General features: G+C 39.2%; 1 protein-coding gene across 1 annotated transcript in view; it reads left to right on the top strand.

Annotated features, from left to right (window-relative positions):
- The first annotated feature begins 2,825 nt into the window (after positions 1-2,825).
- The window catches only part of FSIP2 (fibrous sheath interacting protein 2), a 142,996-nt gene continuing 122,294 nt past the window's right edge, over positions 2,826-23,527 (top strand). Inside the window, exons 1-7 of the mRNA XM_027964787.1 lie at positions 2,826-2,924; positions 3,267-3,392; positions 10,341-10,502; positions 11,262-11,351; positions 12,277-12,416; positions 16,633-16,774; positions 20,217-20,327. Coding sequence (XP_027820588.1) covers positions 2,826-2,924; positions 3,267-3,392; positions 10,341-10,502; positions 11,262-11,351; positions 12,277-12,416; positions 16,633-16,774; positions 20,217-20,327 — 870 coding nt within the window. The remainder of the gene's footprint in view (positions 2,925-3,266; positions 3,393-10,340; positions 10,503-11,261; positions 11,352-12,276; positions 12,417-16,632; positions 16,775-20,216; positions 20,328-23,527) is intronic.

Here is a 23,527-nt window from a genome sequence, read left to right as displayed (position 1 = left end):
CACTGCAGATGGTGATTGCAGCCATGAAATTAAAAGATGCTTGCTCCTTGAAAGAAAAGCTATGATAAACCTAGAGGGCATATTAAAAAGCAGAGTCATTGTTTTACTCACAAAGGTCCATCTAGTCAAAGTTATTGTTTTTCCAGTACTCAGGTATGGATGTGAGAGTTAGACCATTAAGGAAAGCTGAGAGCAGAAAAAATGGTGCTTTTGAATGGAGGTGTTAGAGAAGACTCTTGAGAATCTCTTGGACTGCAAAGAGATCAAACCAGTCAATCCTTAAGGAAATCAGTCCTGAATATTCACTGGGAAGGACGGATGATGAAGTTGAAGCTCTAATACTTTGGCCACCTGATGGGAAGAGCTGACACATTTGAAAAGACCCTGATGCTGGGAAAGATTGAAGGCAGGAGGAGAACGGGACAACAGAGGATGAAATGACTGGATGGTGTCGCCAACTCAATGGACATGGGTTTGAGCAAGCTTCAGGAGTTGATAATGGACAGGGAAGCCTGGCGACCTGCAGTACATGGGGGTCACAGAGTTGGACACAACTAGCTAAAATGGAGGGAAGCACAGAGGAAGTGAAGAATTGGTGCTTTTGAATCATGGTGCCAGAGACTTGAGAGTCCCTCGGCCTGCAAAAATATCAAACCAGTCATTCCTAAAGGAAATCAACCCTAAATATTTCCTGGAACAAATCCTGCTGAAGCTGAAGCTCCAATATTTGGTCACCTGATGCAAAGAGCCAACTCACTGGAAAAGACTCTGAAAATGGGAAAGATTGAAGGCAAAAAGGAGAAGGTAAAAGCAGAGGATGAAATGGTTGAATAGCATCACCACTCAATGGACACAAATTTGAGCAAACTAGGAGATGGTGAAGGACAGAAGAGCCTGGTGTGCTGCAGTCTATGCAATAGCAAAGAGCTGAATGCAGTTCAGTGATTGAACAGCTATAACAGAGGAAGATAATTTAACAAAAGCTTAAAATGTCAGAAAGGCTTCCTAGAGGTGAGAATACGTAAGCAGTCTTCAAGGTTGACTGAAATTATCCAAGCAAGAAAGTGGGAAGGGCTGTCAGGAAGAGGAAACAGCACAGTAATACAGAGACTTTTGAGTCAGGGGGCTTAGAAGGGGAAGTACGTCTAGGAGGATTTCTCATCGTCTGGTTTGGGTAGACACTGGTACTGTCACTGAGATGGGAAATGCAGGAAGAATGGGGCTCTTGTTTTGTCCTGTGGTGAAAAGTGTGGGTTGAGATTTGGATATATTGAATCTGAGTTGATTGTGAGAAATCCCTGTGGATTATAACTAAAGTTTAGATTTCAAATTTCGAAGTCCTAAGCATATGGGTGACATTAAGACAAACAAAGCATATGTAAAAGAAGAGTGTAATGATTAAAAAACTGTCTTGGGCCACTATTTAATACTGACCTTCTTTAATCTTTGAAAAAATGGGATAATTGATGAGGTTGTTAAAAACATTAATGCACAAAGTGTTTAGCACAGTACCTAGAGTTAGCAGATTCTCAATAAATAGTAGGTATTATTATTAAATGGCCCCAAAAATAAAAGGATAAGAATAGATCAAGGAATCTAAGGGGCTAAGTCCAAATTCCTAACATCAGATACAGTCTCTGCTTTCAAAGTTCTCAGATCCTAGTTAGCTCCCTGAAGGAAGGACCATATTTTTTCTCATCATTGTATCCTTAAGTTCCCAGCTCAGATGACTGGCCCAAAGGAGCCAGGCACTTGATAAAGTTTCACTGGAAGATTGAGAGGATGAAAAAGAGGCCCACAGGAAAACACAAGAGAGGCAGACAATAGGGACAGGAAGAAAGAAAAAAGAAAGAGAGCTAGAAATGAAAGAGGGAGACTAGAAGAGGAGAGAGGATAATAAGTTATGTGGAACCTGGAGTGGATTGGGAAGAGGTTATGGACACCTGGGGATGGGGTGTGATCACAGTTTACAAGGGAGCCATGTGTATTTGTCAGTCCTAGCTGAGTGCAGAACTGATGCTTTTGAACTGTGGTGTTGGAGAAGACTCTTGAGAGTCCCTTGGACTGCAAGGAGATCCAACCAGTCCATCCTAAAGGAGATCAGTCCTGGGTGTTCATTGCAAGGACTGATGTTGAAGCTGAAACTCCAGTACTGTGTTCACCTGATGCGAAGAGCTGACTCATTGGAAAAGACCCTGATGCTGGGAAAGATTGAGGGCAGGAGGAGAAGGGGACAGACAGGATGAGATGATTGGATGGCATCACTGACTCAATGGGCATGGGTTTGGGTGGACTCCAGGAGTTGGTGATAGACAGGGAGGCCTGGCGTGCTGCGGTTCATAGGGTCGCAAAGAGTCGGACATGACTGAGCAACTGAATTGAACTGGCTCTAGAATGGGCTGCACAATCACTCTTGTTTGTTTTCTGCATAGAACCAAACCTTCTTGGAGAAGAGGAGAAATTAGCCAGCTAATGCGCCAGTGAAGTTCTGTAAGTTTTGATTTTGGTTTGGTGTGGCTGAGGGCTGTGGGGTTCGTAGAGAAATATGTCGCCCTCGGCACGCAGGGACCAGGCCCCGCGTCCTGATTTCCCGGCTCTCGAGGCTCCCAAGCCAGCGCGCGAGGGGCTCGCCCTCAGGAGGGCGCTCTGCTCTTCATAGTCGAGCACCCGCACGTTCGGAGCCTGGAACGCTGCGAGGGTGGGCCTCTGGGACGCAGGATACTGGTCATTTGGTTCGGTGGGGACGGAGGGACGACGACAGGGACGGGGTGTGAGGGGAGGTGAGAGGGGAAGCCAGTGGGGGCACAGAGGGGCCCAGGCCGGCTATGGAGCTGTACCTTAGCGCCTGCTCCAAGGCTGCCGATGTTGCAGCCACCAAGACGGCCACCAGCGGCCTGACCACCGAAAGCCAGCAGTGCGGAGACGTGAGTGGCCCCCAGGCTGGTCAGCTCTGTCCTCTGCTGGGCCTCCAGCCTGGGAGGAACGGGCGGGGAGGGTGGCGAATAGTCACGTGCCCGCGGTGAGGCCCGTAACCGACGGGCTTCCAAGGCCCTCCAGCAGCAACGCCGCAGGAGGCGGGGCTGGGCGGGTGCTGGCGCAACCGGCTGTGGCGCTGTTGAGGGAGCTGGTGACTGGAAACCAAGGTCTTCCAGGCTGTCTGGCAGGGCGGGACCTTTCCGTTCCTTCCTTCCTCAGGATTGGAGTAGCAGTTAAGTTGGCCTAGACTAACATAACTTAAGGAACGACAAAATCCTTGTATCCGACAGGGTGAACACAAAACTCAATTTTCGGGGGTCGGAGCAACTCAGCTACTGGATCTGCCTCTTGGGGTCAAGCTGCCTGTGATCCCGGGAAGCAATAGTTTATACTATACCACGAAATTAAATGAGAAGGTAAGGTGATGTTTAATTTTCTTACATTGACTTCATTCTTTTCTGAAAATTAAGTGTTAGCTGCTCAGTTGTGTCTGACTCTTTGCGACCCCATGGACTGTAGCCTATCAGGCTCCTTTGTCCATGGAATTCTACAGAAAAGAATAGTGGAGTGGGTTGCCATTTTCTTCTCCAACAGGTCTTCCCCACGCAGAGGTATAAGCCTCAAGTAGCTCTGATGGAATCCACCTGCAATTCAGGAGACCCAGGTTCAATCCTATCCTTTGCTCTTCTCCCCAGCTATGAACTTGGACCATCTTTCAAGATTTCTTTTCAACTGTTACAGCCTTTATTTCCTTAGAATTAGCATTTTCCTTGGTTTATATAAGTCTACCCAATACTATAATTTTAAAACTTAAATTTTACTAGGTTATAGTGTGTATGCCCCTCAAACCCTGCCATGTTTTTAGTCCTCAATGTAATGTGAAAGTGAAGTCGCTCAGTCGTGTCCAACTCTTTATGATCCCATGGACTGTAGCCTACCAGCCTCCTCCCTCCATGGGATTCTCCAGGCAAGAGTACTGGAGTGGGTTGCCATGTATGTCCCTCAAACCCTTCCATGTTTTTAGTCCTCAGTGTAATACTCTCCCTGAAACCTCCCCACTCCTTAATTCAGTAATTAACAGGGCAGGAAGTGCAATGCATCCTTTTTAACTGGTTGCTTTGATCAATATGGCAAAAAATTCTACTGGAAAGAATTTTCATTTAACCGCCATGTGTGTATTCTAAGTTGTTTCAGTCATGTCTGACCCTTTGCGACTACATGGACTGTAGCCCACCAGGTTCCTCTGGCGGTGGGATTCTGCAGGCAAGAATACTGGAGTGGATTGCCACACTCTCCTCTAGCTGATTTTCCTGACCCAGCTATCAAACCCACCTGTGTTATGTTTCCTGCATTGGCAGACAGGTTCTTTACCACTAATGCCACCTGGGAAGCCCAACATAGTATCTGCAATGTCATCAGAAATGAGTAGAGCCCTCCATATTTGATCCTTGCCTAATAAACATAATTTCTTAAGAGTAAAACTTTGCATTTAGAAAATGTATAACTTCACTCTTTTAAAATAAATCTACTAGAATAGAGCAAATTACCTGAAAACATGATACCACACACAGTTTGATTGCATCATAGCCACACAAACCAGGTTTATGAAAGAATGCTCAACCTATATCACTCCTCTTATTATATAAACTTAGCCCTGTCTTCCAAATGCTTCCTCAAATATATTATTTGTTGTACTACCATTTTCTCTGTCCAGTATTAATTCAGTTGTCCAGTAGTTTTTAAAAAGACATTTTCTATTCTTTATTATATTCATTTCCCTCAAATTCTTCATTTAACCATAATTAGGCAAAATTTCCCTGAAGACTGACTTTGTGATAGCCTTCTTTTTCTTTCAGTAAAATCTCAATGAAATACTGCCTTATATTTACACTGTATTTTTTCACACAATTGTTTTAATTGACAGCAGAAGGATTACCTGACACTAAGGAATGGGTTTGTATAAAAGATGTTCTTTGTTTAGAGATCAGTAGCCCAGGGTTGATTTTGAGAAACACAGACCATCAGAGGAACCAGAGATCAAATTGTCAACATCCACTGAATCATAGAAAAAACAAGAGAGTTCCAGGAAAATATCTACTTCTACTTTATTGACTATGCCAAAGCCTTTGCCTGTGTGGATCACAACAAACTATGGAAAATTCTTAAACAGATGGGACTATCAGACCACCTAATCTGCCTCCTGAGAAATCTGTATATAGGTCAAGAAGCAACAGTTAGAACCAGACATGGAACAACAGATGGTTCCAAATTGGGAAAGAAGTACATCAAGGCTGTATATTGTCACCCTGCTTATTTAACTTATATGCAGAGTACATCATGAGAAATGCTGGACTGCATGAAGCACAAGCTGGAATCAAGATTACTGGGAGAAAAAAAAAATCAGTAATTGCAGATATGCAGATGACACCACCCTTACGGCAGAAAGCAAAGAACTAAAGAGGCTCTTGGTGAAAGTGAAAGAGGAGAGTGAAAAAGGTGGCTTGAAACTCAACATTCCTAAAATAAAGATCATGGCATCCGATCCCATCACTTCATGGCAAATTAATGGGGAAACAATAAAAACAGGGAAAAATTTTATTTTCTTGGGCTCAAAAATCCCTAAAGATGGTGACTGCAGCCATGAAATTAAAAGACACTTGCTCCTAGGAACAAAAGCTAGGACCAACCTAGACAGCATATTAAAAAGCAGAGATATTACTTTGCCAATAAAGGTTTGTCTTGTCAAAGCTATGGTTTTTCAAATAGTCATGTATGAATGTGAGATTTGGACTATAAAGAAAGCTGAGTGCTGAAGAATTGATGCCTTGCACTCTGGTGTTGGAGAAGACTCTTGAGAGTCCCTTGGTTTGCAAGGAGATGCAACTGATCCAAAGGAAATCAGTCCTGAATATTCATTGGAAGAATTAAGTTGAAACTGAATCTCCATTACTTTGGCCATCTGATGCAAAGAACTGACTCATTGGAAAAGACCCTGATGCTGGGAAAGATTGAAGGTAGGAGGAGAAGGGGAAGACAGGATGATATGGTTGGATGGCATCATGGACTCGATGGACATGAGTTTAAGTGAGCTCCAGGAGTTGGTGATGGACAGGGAGGCCTGTCATGCTGAAGTCCATGGGGTCGCAAAGGGTCAGAAATGACTGAGTGACTGAACTGAGCTGAGACCATCGAAGCTAAAATTCAGTATGTAAAATACAGTGGAAGTGACAAATAGATTCAAGGGATTAGATCTGATAGACATTGTGCCGGAAGAACTATGGATGGAGGTTTGAGACATTGTACAGGAGATAGTGATGAAGAGCATCCCCAAGGAAAAGAAAAGGCAAAATGGTTGTCTGTGGAGGCCTTGCAAATACCTGAGGAAAAAGAAGCTAAAGGCCAAGGAGAAAAGGAAAGCTATACCCCTTGAATTCAGAGTTCCACAGAATAGCAAGGAGAGATAAGAAAACCGTCCTCAGTGATCAATGCAAAGAAATAGAGGGAAGCAATAGAATGGGAAAGACTAGTGATCTCTTCAAGAAAATTAGAGATACCAGGGGAACGTTTCATGCAAAGATGGGCACAATAAAGGTCAGAAACGGCATGGACCTAACAGAAGCAGAAGATATTAAGAAGAGGTGCCAAGAATACACAGAAGAACTGTACAAAAAAGATCTTCATCACCCAGATAACCATGATGCTGTGATCACTCACCTAGAGTGAGACATCCTGGAATGTGAAGTCAAGTGGGCCTTAGGAAGCATCACTACAAACAAAGCTAGTGGAGGTGATGGAATTCCAGCTGAGTTATTTAAAGTCCTAAAAGATGATGCTGTGAAAGTGCTGCACTCAACATGCTAGCAAATTTCGAAAACCCTGCAGTGGCCACAGGACTGAAAAAGGTCAGCTTTTATTCTAGTCCTAAAGAAGGTCAATGCCAAAGAATGTTCAATCCACTGCACAATTGCACTCATCTCACATGCTAGCAAAGTAATGCTCAAAATTCTTGAAGTCAGGCTCCAACAGTATGTGAACCATGATCTTCCAGATGTTAAAGCTGGGTCTAGAAAAGTCAGGGGAACCAGAGATCAAATTGCCAACATCCACTGGATATAGAAGGAGAAAGAAAATACCAGAAAAACATCTACTTCTGCTTTATTGATTACACCAAATCTTCTGACTGTGTAGATGACAACAAACTGTGCAAAATTCTTAAAGAGATGGGAATACCTGACCACCTTACCTGCCTCCTGAGAAATCTGTATGCAGGTCAAGGAACAACAGTTAGAATTGGACATGGAACAACAGACTTGTTCTAAATATGGAAAGGAGTATGTCAGGGCTGTATATTGGCACCCTGGTAATTTAATTTCTATGCAGAGTACATTATGTGAAATGCTGGCTGAATGAACCCCAAGCTGGAATCAAGAATACTGGGAGAAATATCTATAACCTCAGATACACAGATGACACCACCCTACTACTACTACTACTACTACTACTACTACTACTACTACTACTACTACTAAGTTGCTTCAGTCATGTCCGACTCTGTGCGACCCCATAGACGGCTGCCCACCAGGCTCCGCCGTCCCTGGGATTCTCCAGGCAAGAACACTTGAGTGGGTTGTCATTTCCTTTTCCAATGCATGGGAGGAAAAGTGAAAGTGAAGTCGCTCAGTCGTGTCCGACTCTTAGTGACCCCATGGACTGCAGCCCACCAGGCTCCTCCGTCCATGGGATTTTCCAGGCAAGAGTACTGGAGTGAGTTGCCATTGCCTTCTCCAGACACCACCCTATGGCAGAAATTGAAAAGGGACTAAAGAGCCTCTTGATGAAAGTGGAAGAGGAGAGTGAAAAAGGTAGTGTAACACTCAACATTCATAAAACTAAGATCATGGCATCCAGTCCTATCACTTCATGGCAAATAGATGGGGAAACAATGGAAACAATGAGGGATTTTCTTTTGGGGGGGCTCCAAAATCACTGTGGATAGTGATAGCCATGAATTAAAAAACACTTGCTCCTTGGAAAAAAACTATGACCATCCTAGAGAGCCTATTAAGAAGCAGAGACATTACTTTGCCGACAATGGCCTGTCTAGTCAAAGCTGTGGTTTTTCCAGTAGTTATGTATAGATGTGAGAGTTGAACTATAAAGAAAACTGAGCACTGATAAATTGATGCTTTTGAACTGTGGTGTTGCAGAAGACTCTTGAGAGTCCCTTGGACTGCAAGGAGATCCAACCAGTCCATCCTAAAGGAAATAAGTCCTGAATATTCACTGGAAGATCTTATGCTGTAGCCGAAACTCCAGTACTTTAGTCACCTGATGCAAAGAATTGACTCCTTGGAAAAGACCCTGATGCTGGAAAGATTGAAGAGAGGAGGAGAAGGGGACGACAGAGGATAAGATGGGTGGATGGCATCATCGGCTCAATGCACATGAGTTTGAGCAAACTCTAGTAGTTGGTGACGGACAGAGAAGCCTGGCGTTCTGCAGTTCCCAGGGTCTCAAAAAGTCGGACATGACTGAGCAACTGAACTGAACTGAATATCTAAAAGAAGTTGACAGCTAAATATCAACCTCTAAAATAAACAATCCACTTCCTGACTCATGACTCATGATTCATGATGGTTGATTGTTTTCCTTAGAGAAAGATACGGATTTCACTTCTGGTCTCATTGAATTTATGACATTGCCCTATGGAATTCATCCCCCCCCCCTTTCTTAGAGAATCTTTGGTAATTAGGGAATTCTGCTTTATAACTTAGATGCCTTGGAAGAGAGTAAAGTCTAGTATTAAGCAAGTTGTCAGAAATTTATCAAGGAAACTTTTAAATGGATAAGGCATCCTAGCATCCTGTCAGCTCCCCAATCTCCCTCTTTTTTCACATAAGCATCCTCAAATTAACTTGAGGGAATTCTTTTTAGGGACCCACCCAAGCCAGGCTCTTTAGTTTTCAGAATCTGACTGAGGAGGCTACTGCCAGACAGAACACAGACTGAACACAAATTGGTACCTGCAGACAGATACCAGTGTACAAATCTGCATAGTGTGTCAGGCCACAGAATTTGAATAGCATGCCTGCACAGGGCATGGTGTGCTCTCAGGTTTGCCACGTCTCCCACACATTCCAGTTGCCTTTCACTTGAGACAGTTCCTACTTTAACTTTAGACTAAAAATTTCTGCTGTCTGGCCAAGACAATCTAAAGGATAGTATAAATATAGGATACGAAGACAACATTTGGATGACTTCTGCACCTACTTCTAGCCTCTCCTTTTCCCCTTTCAGAGGTTCTCCCATTCCCTATTATCACTATCCTGCTACTGAAAGTTTTTTGAAAAATGAACTAAGTACTGACGTCCCCCCTGGCAGATTTTAAAGATTGCCTTGCCTTGGTAATGTTTTAACTTACAGATGAATTAAATTATTCATGTTTCCTCTAAAGTAACAGATAAACTAACATGACTATCAGTTATTTTCCTTCTTTGATATGGTAATAGCTATTTCATAAGGTTGTATTTGGCATGGAGAAATCTCAATCCCTAGCATTATTCTTTATAATTGATTCTTCAATTTATTGAACTTGATAATATAGAGTAGTAACTTTTCCCTGACTGTAGTGCTCAGAAATCATTGTTTCTTTGATAAGAGTTCAAAGTGCAATAACTCTTTAATTCATCATCTTTAACATCTGAGTTTTACTTCTCTCTTTTTTTTTTTTTCCAAAGTTGTTTCAGCAAATCTTTGTGGAAGATTTTCTGTTTTTCTTTACTGTTAGAATATGAGATACAGAGGATGAGATGGCTGGATGGCATCACCTACTTGATGGACGTGAATTTGAGTGAACTCCAGGAGTTGGTGATGGACAGGGAGGCCTGGCATGCTGCAATTCATGGGGTCGCAAAGAGTTGGACACGACTGAGCAACTGAACTGAACTGAACTGAATGATATTGATATTATCCCTTTATCCTTTGAATGCAGTTTCTGGATCTGGAGGAGGGAAGAGGAAAAGAGAGAGTCTTAGTTTGGGCTTTATACATCAAAACAAAGTTTATACTTTCCACTTTCTCTTCATTTCCTCCTTCCTTTTCTAGCTTTGGGCCAGGGACTGATAAAGATGGGGAGATTAATTGAGTGAAGGTGGGGTTTTAGGATATTCAGGTTAGTGAAGTAAAAAGGTAGGGATATGCAATTAACACTGCCCATTTCCAAATTCTTTTTCTGATTTTCTCCCACTTCACGTTCTTACATGCTTTATTTTCTATGAATAGTCTGGTTATTTTAATAGAGTGATATTTAAAAGAGAAATTGATTAATTCTACATTTACAATATGCTTAAATTTCTTGTTTGCAGCTTTTTCGACCTTCTTATGGTTTTAACCTGACTGATCCTTACTGTCGACTTTTGGAAAACCAATATAAAAGTCTCCATGATCCACATTTAAGAGCCTACCATAAGCGTAAAGACATCTTGAGAAGATTAAAGAAAGGTGGTTACATCACCAGCAATAATAAAGTGAGTTGAAGATAACTTTTTTTAATTTAAATTTATTTATTTTAATTGGAGGCTAAGTACTTTACAATACTGTATTGGTTCTGCCACATCAACCACTGAAAACCTCTAAGATTTGATAAAAGCTTGCTGCTGTTCCTCACTGGGGGACCTGGATCACCTTTAATTTGGTCAAAAGAGATACTTAATGGAAAATTCCATTAAATCAATCAGTATTTGGGTCAAAGAAAATCAGACAGTAGTTGTTTTCCAAGTGAAACTACTTCTTCTTTTAACTTCTTTTCCTTGAAATATCAAAAGATATTTATAAATATCTTATTTATAAATAATTTGAAGATATAAAAAGAATTTTCCCAACTGTATCATAGTTTTCTTTGTCTCTAATGACACTGTATGCTTGTCGAGGATTATGTCCCGTGTACTTTTTAAAAAATTAAGAGAAAATAAGAACCTAGAAAAATCAGCTTGATACAGTCCTAATACACTCTGTTCTTATTGAGGTTGAACATAATTATTACATTGGTATTTTATTTTAATAACTTTATGTACTCAATTCCTTACCATGGCATAAGTCATATAAATGAAGTAATGCTATTTGAATAGCAATTTCCTGTTGATTAAAAATTCTAGAGAGATATTACTTACAAAATTGTTAGCAGTTTTTTACTTGGTAACAATATTATTTTACTTCTATAAAGTAATTGCTTTGATTTTTAGATATTTTTATTTATATATTTTTCGTATTATTTTGTGTTTTTTTAGGTTGTATGTACCTTGAGGGAATTGAATAAGTACAGGCAATATCTTACCAGTTTAAAATTAGACTTTGAAAGAAACTATATAAGAGAACAAGTAAGTTAAATATTTAAATTTGGTTTCTGTACATGGGGTTTGGAACAAAGGTTTGCTTGTGGGCAGAGTATTTTCTTATAATATTCTACCTTTAATTGTGGCAACCTAAATAATTTCTCCAAGTAAAAATTTAGAGCTGAAGAAAATATTTTGAGGTTGCTATTTTGGGCCAAGAAAGGGAAAGGGACCAGGTCATCTATTAATATGCCAGTGGTATTTGGCAAAATTTAATAATTAGATTGTTACTAGGATATGCCCCATCTACCTGATTTGGGACCAATTAGAAGAGTCTGTTGTGGCAGCAAGATTCTTAGGCTGGAGTCCAAAACAACTTAAGTAACAGGAGAGGAACCATATGAATAGTTATAACATCCTAAAAATGCAAAGAACATGTAACATGTGAGCCTCTGCCCATGTGTGTGTAAGTGAATTCAAACTTTAGAGTCATGAGTTGGATAAAAATGAAAAAGCTGCACATATGTGAGTTTTACAGATTTATGTTCCAAAGTCAAGAATTGTATAGAAATGAAGATGATTCTCCTATACTTTTAAGTGTTCTCTATTTCCCCTCATTTCCTCCTTTGTGCTGGGAGTGTCTCCTCCACTTCTTCCATTTTTTAAAAAAATTAATTTCTTTAGAATGGATAGAAAAATAAGCTGAAATATTTTTTTATTTTCAGAAACAGAAATCTTTATTTTGATTCAACTGTCCATATCTACAGTGGATTCAAAATAGATTTAAATGCAGTTAAAAGGAATTAGTTATTTACAAAGTATGGGAATTTCACTAAACATTAAATATTAAAAAAAGCAGATCAAAAGACATTTTTATTTCTGGGAAATGTTAAAAAATTGTATATACATATATATACACATCCATATATACATATATATATATGTTACACACACACACTTTTTTTAATAGAAAATGCTTGCAAAACAAGTAAATAAACTACAGGAAGACAATCAAATACCTGGACGTTCTGATGTTACACAGTTCCAAAATTGGTTGTTACAGGAAGGCACCCCATCTATTAAGGACCAAGAACGATTAATAAGGCACAGGTGAGATTGAAGTTAATGCATATTTTATGTATATATTGTGGATCCAAATAAGTTACAAAATGCTAGAAATAATTGAAGCTAAGAGTTTTTTTAAAGTATGGGATGCTATTTAACTTCACTATTTCAGTATGGCTAGAAAGGGAGACCAAAAGGTCCAAGAATTGGGAATTTTGGTGCCAAGGCTATAAACATGAATTTCTTCTAGAGAAGATACAGTTTCTGGGAGTCTAGGAGGTAATCCAAGCTGCTAACTGAATAAATAATCAAATACAAAATCCATCCTATAGTTGGAAATGGAGGGAACGTATCTTTACCACATGATTTTAATAATAATTTTTTATTGGGTCATCTTTAAGAGCTGGCAGCATTGTTTGAGGAAATTAATGCAAATTCAAAAAAGGAGGGTAGATATAGCTTTGATGCTGATAAAACATGTGTGATTGCTTAAAAAACCTGCAAGCTCTTTGTTGTTGTTGTGGCTGTTCAGTTGCCAAGTCGTGTCCGACTCTTCACGACCCCATGGACTGCAGGATATTAGGCTTCCCTGTCCTTCACCATCTCCTGGAGTTTGCCCAAGTTCATGTCCATTGCATTGGTGATGCCATCCAACAGTCTCATCCTCTGTCACCTTCTCCTTCAGCCAACAGTCTTTCCCAGCATCAGGGTCTTTTCCAATGAGTCAGCTGTTTGAATCAGGTGGCCAATATAGTCGAGCTTCAGCATCACTCATTTCTAATGAATGTTCAGAGCTTGCTTCCTTTAAGATTGACTGGTTTGATCTCCTTGCTTTCCAAGAGACTCTCAAGAGTCTTTTCCAGCATCACAGTTTGAAAGATTCAGTTCTTCAGCACTCTGCCTTCTATATTGTCCAGTTCTAACATCTGTACATGACTACTGGAAAGACCATAGCCTTGACTAACCTTTGTTGGCAAAGGGATGTTTTTGCTTTTTAACATGCTATCTAGGTTTTTCATAGCTTTCTTGCCAAGAAGTACTCATCTTCTAATTTCATGGTTCCAGTTACCATCAGCAGTGGTTTTAGAGCCCATGGAAATGAAACCTGTCACTGTTCCACCTTTTTATCTTCTCTTTGCCATGAAGTAATGGGACCGGATGCCAGAATCTTAGTTTTATTAATATTGAGTTTTAAGTTGGTGTGTTCGCTCATCTCCTTCACCCTCATCAAGAGGCTTTTTAGTTCCTCTTTGCTTTCTGCCATTAGAGTGGTATTATCTGTATATCAGAGGTTGATATTTCTCCCAGAATCTTGATTGCAGCTTGTAACTCATCCAGCCTGGCGTTTCTCATGATATGCTCTGCATATAAGTTAAATAAACAGGGTGACAATAAACAGCCTAAAGGAGAAATCATACTCCTTTCTCAATCATGAACCAGTCAGCTGTGCCATACAGGGTTCTAACCTTTGCTTCTTGACATGCACACAGGTTCCTCAGGAGACAGATTAAAATGGTCTTGGTATTCCCATCTCTTTAAGGGTTTTCAACAGTTTTGTTATGATCCACACAGTTAAAGGCTTTAGCATAGTCAATGAAACAGAGGTAGAATTTTTTTTTTCTGGAATTCGCTTGCTTTCTCTATGGTTCAACAAATATTGGCAATTTGATCTCTGGTTCCTCTTGCCTTTTCTAAACCAAGTTTGAACATCTGGAAGTTCCTTGGTTCATGTAATGTTGAAGCTTAGCTTGGAGAATTTTGAGCATAAACTTAGTGGCATGGGAGATGTATGCAATTGTCTGGTGATTTGAACATTCTTTAGTACTTCATTTCTTGGGAATTGGGAGGAGGATTGATCCTTCCTAGTCCTGGGGCCACTGCTGGGTTTTCCAAATTTGTTGCCCTAAAGAGTGCAGCACTTTAATAGCATCATCTTTCAGGATTTTTAAAAGCTCTGCTGGAATTCCATCACCTTCACTAGCTTTATTGGCAGCAGTGCTTTCTAAGGCTGACTTGACTTCATACTCCAGATTGTCTGGCTCTGAGTGAGAGACTGCACCATTGTGGTTATCTGGGTCATGAAGATCTTTTTGTACAGTTCTTCTGTGTATTCTTTCCATCTCTTCTTGATCTCTTCTGCTTCTTTTATGTCTTTACTGTTTCTGTCCTTTTTTGTGCCCATCTTTAGATGAAATGTTCCTTTGATTATTTCCAGTTTTCTTGAAGAGCTCTTCTAGTCTTGAGCTCTTTCTATTGTTTCCCTCTATTTCTTTGCATTGCTTATTGACGAATGCCTTCTTGTCTTTCCTTGCTATTCTCTGGTACTCTGCATTTAGTTGGGTATACCTTTGCCATTTCTCCCTTGCTTTTTGCTTCTCTTCTTTCCTCAGCTTTGTGTAAAGCCTTCTCAGATAACCACTTTGCCTTCTTGCATTTCTTTTCCTTGGCATGGTTTTGTTCTCTGCCTTCTGTACTGTATTACAGATCTCTGTCCCTAGTTCTTCAGGAACTCTGGTTGCTAGATCTAATCCCTTGAATATATTCATTACCTCCACTGTATATTCATAGTGGATGTAATTTAAGTTGTTCTTAACTGGCCTAGTTGTTTCCCCTACATTCTTTAATCGGAACTGATGATCTGAGCCACAGTCAGCTTCAGTTCTTGTTTTGCTGATTGAATACAGCTTTTTCATTATCGGCTCCAAAGAATGTAATCAATCTGATTTCAGTATTGACCATTGGTAATGTCCATGTGTAAGGTCATCTCTTGTGTTGTTAAAAAAGGGTGGTGGCTATGACCAGTGTGTTCTCTTGACAGAATTCTGTTAGCCTTTGCTCTGCTTCATTTTGTATTCTAAGGCCAAACTTGCCCGTTATTCCAGGAATCTTTTGTCTTCCTACTTTTGCATTCCAATCCCCTATAATGAACATAATATCTTTTGGAGGAGGGGTGTTAATTCTAGGAGGTCTTCTAGGTCTTCATAGAACTGGTCAACTTCAGTTTATTTGGCATCAGTGGTTGGGGCATAGACTTGGATTACTGTGATGTTGAATGGTTTGCCTTGAAAACAAACCAAGATCATTCTGTTGTTTTTAAGCCTGCATCCAAGTATTGCATATCATACTCTTTTGTTGATTATGAGGGCTACTCCATTTTTTTCTATGGTATTCTTTCCCTCAGTAATAGAAATAATGGTCATCTGAATTAAATTCACCCATTCCTTTCCATTTCAGTTCACTGATTCCTAAGATGTCAGTGTTCACTTTTGCCATCTCCTGCTTGACCATATCCAATTTACCTTGATTCATGGACCTAACATTCCAGGTTCCTATCCAATACTTTTCTTTACAACATTGGAGTTTACTTTCATTATCAGACACATCCACAACCGAGCTCTGCTTTGGCCTAGCTGCTTTCTTTCTGGAGCTGTTAGTAGTTGTCCTCCTCTCTTCCCCAGGAGCATATTGGTCACCTTCCAACACAGGGAGCTCATCTTTTGGTGTCATATTTTTTGGCCATTTTGTACAGTTCTTGGAGTTCTCATGGCTAGTATACTGGAGTGGTTTGCCATTGCCTCCTCCAGTAGATCACATTTTGTCAGAACTCTCCACTATGATCTGTCCATTTTAGGTGGCCCTACATGGCATGGCTCATAGCTTCACTGAGTTATGCAAGCCCCTCCATCATGACAAGGCAGTGATCCATGAAGGGGCAAGCTCTTTAGATGCCATCTACTCATGTTCAATTATTACCTTTCCATGGTCAAGACCATCACTTAGGAAGTGAAAATATATTTTATTTTTTTCCCTCTTCCTTCATTAAGCTGTGGGATTAAGCTGCATTTCCTAACTGCTATGTTCCATAGTAATTCTGTAATACAGAGACATACCAGAGACCCAAACTATACATGGAAGATGTGTTCAAGGCCTTTTAAATTACAAGGGAATCAACATACATCTTTTCTTAGAAAATCTAAATCATTTTCCAAATTTGAAGTCACTGTTTCAGTTATTTCAACCTTCTTTACAAACACATATTCTTAAACCTATTGTGAATATGTACTCTGCAAAATGTTTTTAATAAAATGCCCCACATTTATCCTTTTCTTGGCCACAATAACATATACTTATATATATATATATATATATAAAAGCTCAAGAAATAAAGCAAGCAAGGAGGTAGTTTTGGAATATCAAAGAAGATGATGTCATTGTAAGCAAAACTCTTAGTTCACCATGACTTACATTTGCTTTTACTTAGATATCTGGACATGATAAGGAAGGAGTTAGAACATCTTGAGCACACAGCTGAAGAGCAACGCCTGCTCCGAATGGATAGAGAAGAAAGACGACAGCGAGAACACGCAAGAAGAAAACTTAGTCTTCGTAGAAAAATTGAAGAGGTGAGAGACAGCAAATTTAAAATAGAGAAAAACTACGTATAGTTATTCATTTGTAAATAAGTTGAGCTGTCCATCATGCTTCTTCAGGTAATGTCAGGTCTAAACATTTTACCCCACATTGATGTTTCTCCACAGCTGTAATCATAAGTTGTTACTTAAAATGAAGATGACACCACACATTGTGCGTATGAGCCAGTATCTGCTCTTAAAGTGATGATTGGGAAAGTTACTAGATACTGTTTTACTCCATTATAGCCCTCAGTGTGGAGAGGAAAACATTTTAAATTTAGATTTAGTACATTCCTAATAGGAATGCAGTAAAGAAAGCCCATTCTAGAGCCAATGAATGATTTTATTAGGTTAGTGCAAAAGTAATTGCAATTTTGCATTGCTGAATGTTGCTATTTGATGTTGGAATGCATTCTTAAGTAAATATGGTTATGTTATACATCATTTAAATGTAAATTTCTTCCTTTTATGTTTTTTTTTTTTTTTTGCTAATGACTTATTACTTGCTGTTTGTTTTATTTATTTTAGACTAGGGAAATGATTGAAAGAGGTCAATCCTAATCCCAATTTCCAAGAAGTGCAGTACTAAAGAATGTTCAAGTCACCAGATAGTTGTCCTCATGCTAGTAAGGCTCTGCTCAAATTCCTGCATGCTAGGCTTCAGTATTACATGAACCGAGAACTTCCAGATGTTCAAACTGGGTTTAGAAAAGGCAAAGGACTAGAGATCTAAATGTCAGCATTTGCTGGATCATAATTTGCTGGTTCCAAATAAGGAAAGGAGTATGTCAAGGGTGTATATTGTCACCCTGCTTATTTAACTTATATGCAGAGTACATCATGAAAAATCCTGGGCTGGATGAAACACAAGTTGAAATCAAGATTGCCAGGAGAAATATCAGTAGCCTCAGATATGCAGATGACATCACACTTATGGCAGAAATCAAAGAACTGAAGAGCCTCTTGATGAAGGTGAAAGAAGAGAGTGAAAAAGTTGGCTTAAAACTCAACATTCAGAAAAACTAAGATCATGGCATCTGGTCCCAGCACTCATGGCAAAATAGATGGGGAAACAGTGAAAACAGTGACAGACCTTTTTTGGGGGGAGGGGGCTCCAAAATCACTGCAGATGGTGACTGCAGCCATGAAATTAAAAGATGCTTGATCCTTGGAAGAAAAGCTAGGACCAACCTAGACAGCATATTAAAAAGCAGAGACACTACTTTGCCAACAAAGGTCCATTTAGTCAAAGCTATGGTTTTCCAGTAGTCATGTATGGATGTGAGAGTTGGACTATAAAGAAAGCTGAGCGCCAAAGAATTGATGCTTTTGAACTGTGGTGTTGGAGAAGACTCTTGAGAGTCCCTTGGACTGCATGGAGTTCAAATCAATCAAACCTAAAGGAAATCAGTCAGTCCTAAAGGAAAGCATGATGAGCAGCTTAATATTCATTGGAAGGATGGATGCTGAAGCTGAAACCCCAATACTTTGGCCACCTGATGCAAAGAACTGATTCATTGAAAGAGACCTTGATGCTGGACAAGAAGGGTACAACAGAGGATAAGATGATTGGATGGCATCATCAACTCAATAGACATGAGTTTGAGCAAGTTTCAGGAGTTGGTGATGGACAGGGAAGCCTGTCATGCTGCAGTCCATTTGGTCACAAAAGTTGTACTCAATTGAGTGACTAAACTGACTGAACTGCTTCTTGGCAGGAAAGCTATGACAAACCTAGACAGTGTGTTAAAAAACAAAAACATCCCTTTGCCAACAAAGGTCCATATAGTTAAGGCTATGGCCTTTCCAGTAGTCAGGTACAGTTGTGAGAGCTGGACAATAAAGAAGGGGGAATGCTGAGGAATTAATGCTTTCAAACTTTGGTGCTAGAGGTGACTCTTGAGAGTCCCTTGGATAGGAAGGAGAACAAACCAATCAATCTTAAAGGAAATCAACCCTAAATATTCATTAGAATGATTGATGCTGAAGCTCCAATACCTTGGCCACCTAATTTGAACAGCTGACTCATTGGAAAACACTCTGATGCTGAGAAATATTGTTGGCAGAAGAATAAGGTGACAGGGGATGAGATGGTTTATGGAATCACCAATACAATACATGATCATGGGCAAGCTCTGGGAGAGGGTGAAGGACAGGGAAGCCTAACATGCTGCAGTCTATGGGATCGTGAAGAGTCAGACATGACTTGGCTACTGGACAAAAACAGCAAACAGAAATGATGTTAGACAAAAAGCAAATTTGAACACTTTTCTTATTCAACTTCAAAACGGGTTGTAAAGCAGTGAAGACAACTCACACCATCAACGATGCATTTGGCCAAGGAACTGATAATGAACCTGTAGTGCAGTGGCTGTTCCAGTTTTGCAAAGGAAACGAGAGGCTGGCCTTCGAAAGCTGACACCAACCAATTGAGATCATCGAAGCTGATCTTCCATCACAGCTGATCTTGGAAGAACTACCTGAGAAGTTGCCAAAGAACTTAACTTTGTCTATTCTATGGTCATTCAGCTTTTGAAGTAAATTGGAAAGGTGAAAAAGCTTCTTAAGTGGATACCTAATGTGCTGACTGCAAATTAAAAAATCATTGAAGTGTCATCTTATTCTACACAACAATTAACCATTTCTCAATCAAATTGTGATGTGTGGCGAAAAGTCGATTTTATGTGACAACTGGCAATGAGATGACCAGCTCAGATGTCAGACCAAGAAAAAGCTCCAAAATACTTCCTAAAGCAAACTTGCACCAGTAAAATGTCATGGTCACTATTTGGTCATCTGCTATCAGCTTAACCCACTATAGCTTTCTGAATCCCCATCAAAACCATTATATCTGAGGAGTATGCTCAGCAAATCAATGAGATGAGTGGAAAGCTGCAATGCCTGCAGCTGGCACTGGTCATGAAAATGTGTCCATTTCTTGACAATGCCCAACCACACATCATACAACTAGTGCTTCAAAAGTTGAATGAATTGGAAGTTTTGCCTCATCTGCCGTATTCAACTGACCTCTCACCAACTGACTACCACTTCTTCAGGCATCTTGACAAGTTTTTGTTTGGAAAGCACTTCCACGACCATCAGGAAGCAGAAAATGCTTTCCAAGAGTTCAGTGAATCTCAAAGCATGAAGCACAGATTTTTATGCTACAGGAGTAAGCAAACTTATTTCTCAGTGGCAAAGTGTGTTGATTATAACAGTACCTATTTTGATTAATAAAGATGTGCTTAAGGCTATTTTTAATGGTTTAAAATTCACAGAACTGCAATTACTTTTTAACCAAACTAATACTTATGCTTGGTCTGATTTCTGTTAGGCTCTTGACTTGTTCTAAATAACTTGCTTTTTGGTAGTGGACAAAATACAGAGGTTAATTGTGTACGCATACTGAATATGGTAACATGGTGCTCTTTAGGAATGGAAGACAAAAGAGATGTTACTTCTGACAAGGATTGGAGAAGATGTTAAAAGAGAAGCTAGGATAGAGGAACAACGGCGTAAAAACAGAGAAGAGACTGACAAGAAGGTAGGGTGAGATTTAACCTCTGATTGGGGCTGATTGAGGATGTGCTTTTGATAGTTTTCATTTTTGAATGTAGTTCACTTTGTGAGATGGAAATAGAACAGTTACACCAAATGATTTGTATTATACAAAGTGAAATTTATAAAATTGTTATTGTATTTTGGTTGTATTACATTGTGGCTGTAATATAAAAAGTACTTCCCTATTTTGATAAAACTACTTTTGACTTTATCTCACACCATAAACTACACTTGTAATTCCTATAGAAAAAAATTATATAACTGATTGTCTTTATTAGAATTAGAATTTTGAAGCAAGTTCTCAGTTTTTCCCCACCAGTTAATCTTCTCAGAATACTTGTTTTGAACTTTAAATAATATGTAATGTTTTATGATTTACAGTATAAATCAGTATAAAGAGAAATAAAATTCATTTGTAATTCCATCACCACCATATTTATTTATTGGTATACATACACACACAACTGTATTTTTACACATTGTATAATACTTCTATGAATGTTTATATATTTGAATGAATACATACATTCATGTTATTATTCCTTACAGATTATTTTGTAGATTGCTTTTTTAATAACAAAACAACATTGACAACTATGTCAATAAATGTTATCTAAAATAATCTAAATAATTATTGTAGGTAATTTCTTGTTGACAAACATATGTAAGTGTAAGATCTACATAGTTTGGTTATACTGGATAATACTGCTGTAAAATTTTTTAAATATTGAAATTTAAATATATTAATCTTCATCTATTAGTGTCCTCTTTGATTTTTTTCATCAGTGTTTTATAGTTTTCTATATACAGGTCTTTAGTTTCTTTAGGTAGATATATTCCTAAGTATTTTATTCTTTTCGTTGCAATGGTGAATGGAATTGTTTCCTTAATTTCTTTTTCTACTTTCTCATTATTCGTGTATAGGAATGCAAGGGATTTCTGTGTGTTGATTTTATATCCTGCAACTTTACTATATTCATTGATTAGCTCTAGTAATTTTCTGGTGGAGTCTTTAGGGTTTTCCATGTAGAGGATCATGTCATCTGCAAACAGTGAGAGTTTTACTTCTTCTTTTCCAATTTGGATTCCTTTTATTTCTTTTTCTGCTCTGATTGCTGTGGCCAAAACTTCCAGAACTATGTTGAATAGTAGCGGTGAAAGTGGACACCCTTGTCTTGTTCCTGACTTTAGGGGAAATGCTTTCAATTTTTCACCATTGAGGATAATGTTTGCTGTGGGTTTGTCATAGATAGCTTTTATTATGTTGAGGTATGTTCCTTCTATTCCTGCTTTCTGGAGAGTTTTTATCATAAATGGATGTTGAATTTTGTCAAAGGCCTTCTCTGCATCTATTGAGATAATCATATGGTTTTTATTTTCAATTTGTTAATGTGGTGAATTACATTGATTGATTTGCGGATATTGAAGAATCCTTGCATCCCTGGGATAAAGCCCACTTGGTCATGGTGTATGATCTTTTTAATGTGTTGTTGGATTCTGATTGCTAGAATTTTGTTGAGGATTTTTGCATCTATGTTCATCAGAGATATTGGCCTGTAGTTTTCCTTTTTTGTGACATCTTTGTCAGGTTTTGGTATTAGGGTGATGGTGGCCTCATAGAATGAGTTTGGAAGTTTACCTTCCTCTGCAATTTTCTGGAAGAGTTTGAGGAGGATAGGTGTTAGCTCTTCTCGAAATTTTTGGTAGAATTCAGCTGTGAAGCCATCTGGACCTGGGCTTTTGTTTGCTGGAAGATTTCTGATTACAGTAAAAACCTCGAATAGCCAAAGCAATCTTGAGAAAGAAGAATGGAACTGGAGGAATCAACTTGCCTGACTTCAGGCTCTACTACAAAGCCACAGTCATCAAGACAGTATGGTACTGGCACAAAGACAGACATATAGATCAATGGAACAAAATAGAAAGCCCAGAGATAAATCCACACACATATGGACACCTTATCTTTGACAAAGGAGGCAAGAATATACAATGGAGTAAAGACAATCTCTTTAACAAGTGGTGCTGGGAAAACTGGTCAACCACTTGTAAAAGAATGAAACTAGATCACTTTCTAACACCGCACACAAAAATAAACTCAAAATGGATTAAAGATCTAAATGTAAGATCAGAAACTATAAAACTCCTAGAGGAGAACATAGGCAAAACACTCTCAGACATAAATCACAGCAGGATCCTCTATGATCCACCTCCCAGAATTCTGGAAATAAAAGCAAAAATAAACAAATGGGATCTAATTAAAATTAAAAGCTTCTGCACAACAAAGGAAACTATAAGCAAGGTGAAAAGACAGCCTTCTGAATGGGAGAAAATAATAGCAAATGAAGCAACTGACAAACAGCTAATCTCAAAAATATACAAGCAACTTATGCAGCTCAATTCCAGAAAAATAAACGACCCAATCAAAAAATGGGCCAAAGAACTAAATAGACATTTCTCCAAAGAAGACATACGGATGGCTAACAAACACATGAAAAGATGCTCAACATCACTCATTATTAGAGAAATGCAAATCAAAACCACAATGAGGTACCACTTCACACCAGTCAGAATGGCTGCGATCCAAAAATCTGCAAGCAATAAATGCTGGAGAGGGTGTGGAGAAAAGGGAACCCTCCTACACTGTTGGTGGGAATGCAAACTAGTACAGCCACTATGGAGAACAGTGTGGAGATTCCTTAAAAAACTGCAAATAGAACTACCTTATGACCCAGCAATCCCACTTCTGGGCATACACACCGAGGAAACCAGAATGGAAAGAGACACATGTACCCCAATGTTCATCGCAGCACTGTTTATAATAGCCAGGACATGGAAACAACCTAGATGTCCATCAGCAGATGAATGGATAAGAAAGCTGTGGTACATATACACAATGGAGTATTACTCAGCCGTTAAAAAGAATTCATTTGAATCAGTTCTGATGAGATGGATGAAACTGGAGCCGATTATACAGAGTGAAGTCAGCCAGAAAGAAAAACACCAATACAGTATACTAACACATATATATGGAATTTAGGAAGATGGCAATGACGACCCTGTATGCAAGACAGGGAAAGAGACACAGATGTGTATAACGGACTTTTGGACTCAGAGGGAGAGGGAGAGGGTGGGATGATTTGGGAGAATGACATTCTAACATGTATACTATCATGTGAATTGAAT

This window comes from Ovis aries, chromosome 2, assembly GCF_016772045.2.
Source record: "Ovis aries strain OAR_USU_Benz2616 breed Rambouillet chromosome 2, ARS-UI_Ramb_v3.0, whole genome shotgun sequence".
In the NCBI taxonomy this organism is placed as follows: domain Eukaryota; kingdom Metazoa; phylum Chordata; class Mammalia; order Artiodactyla; family Bovidae; genus Ovis; species Ovis aries.
This window is presented reverse-complemented; position numbering and strand designations above follow the sequence as displayed.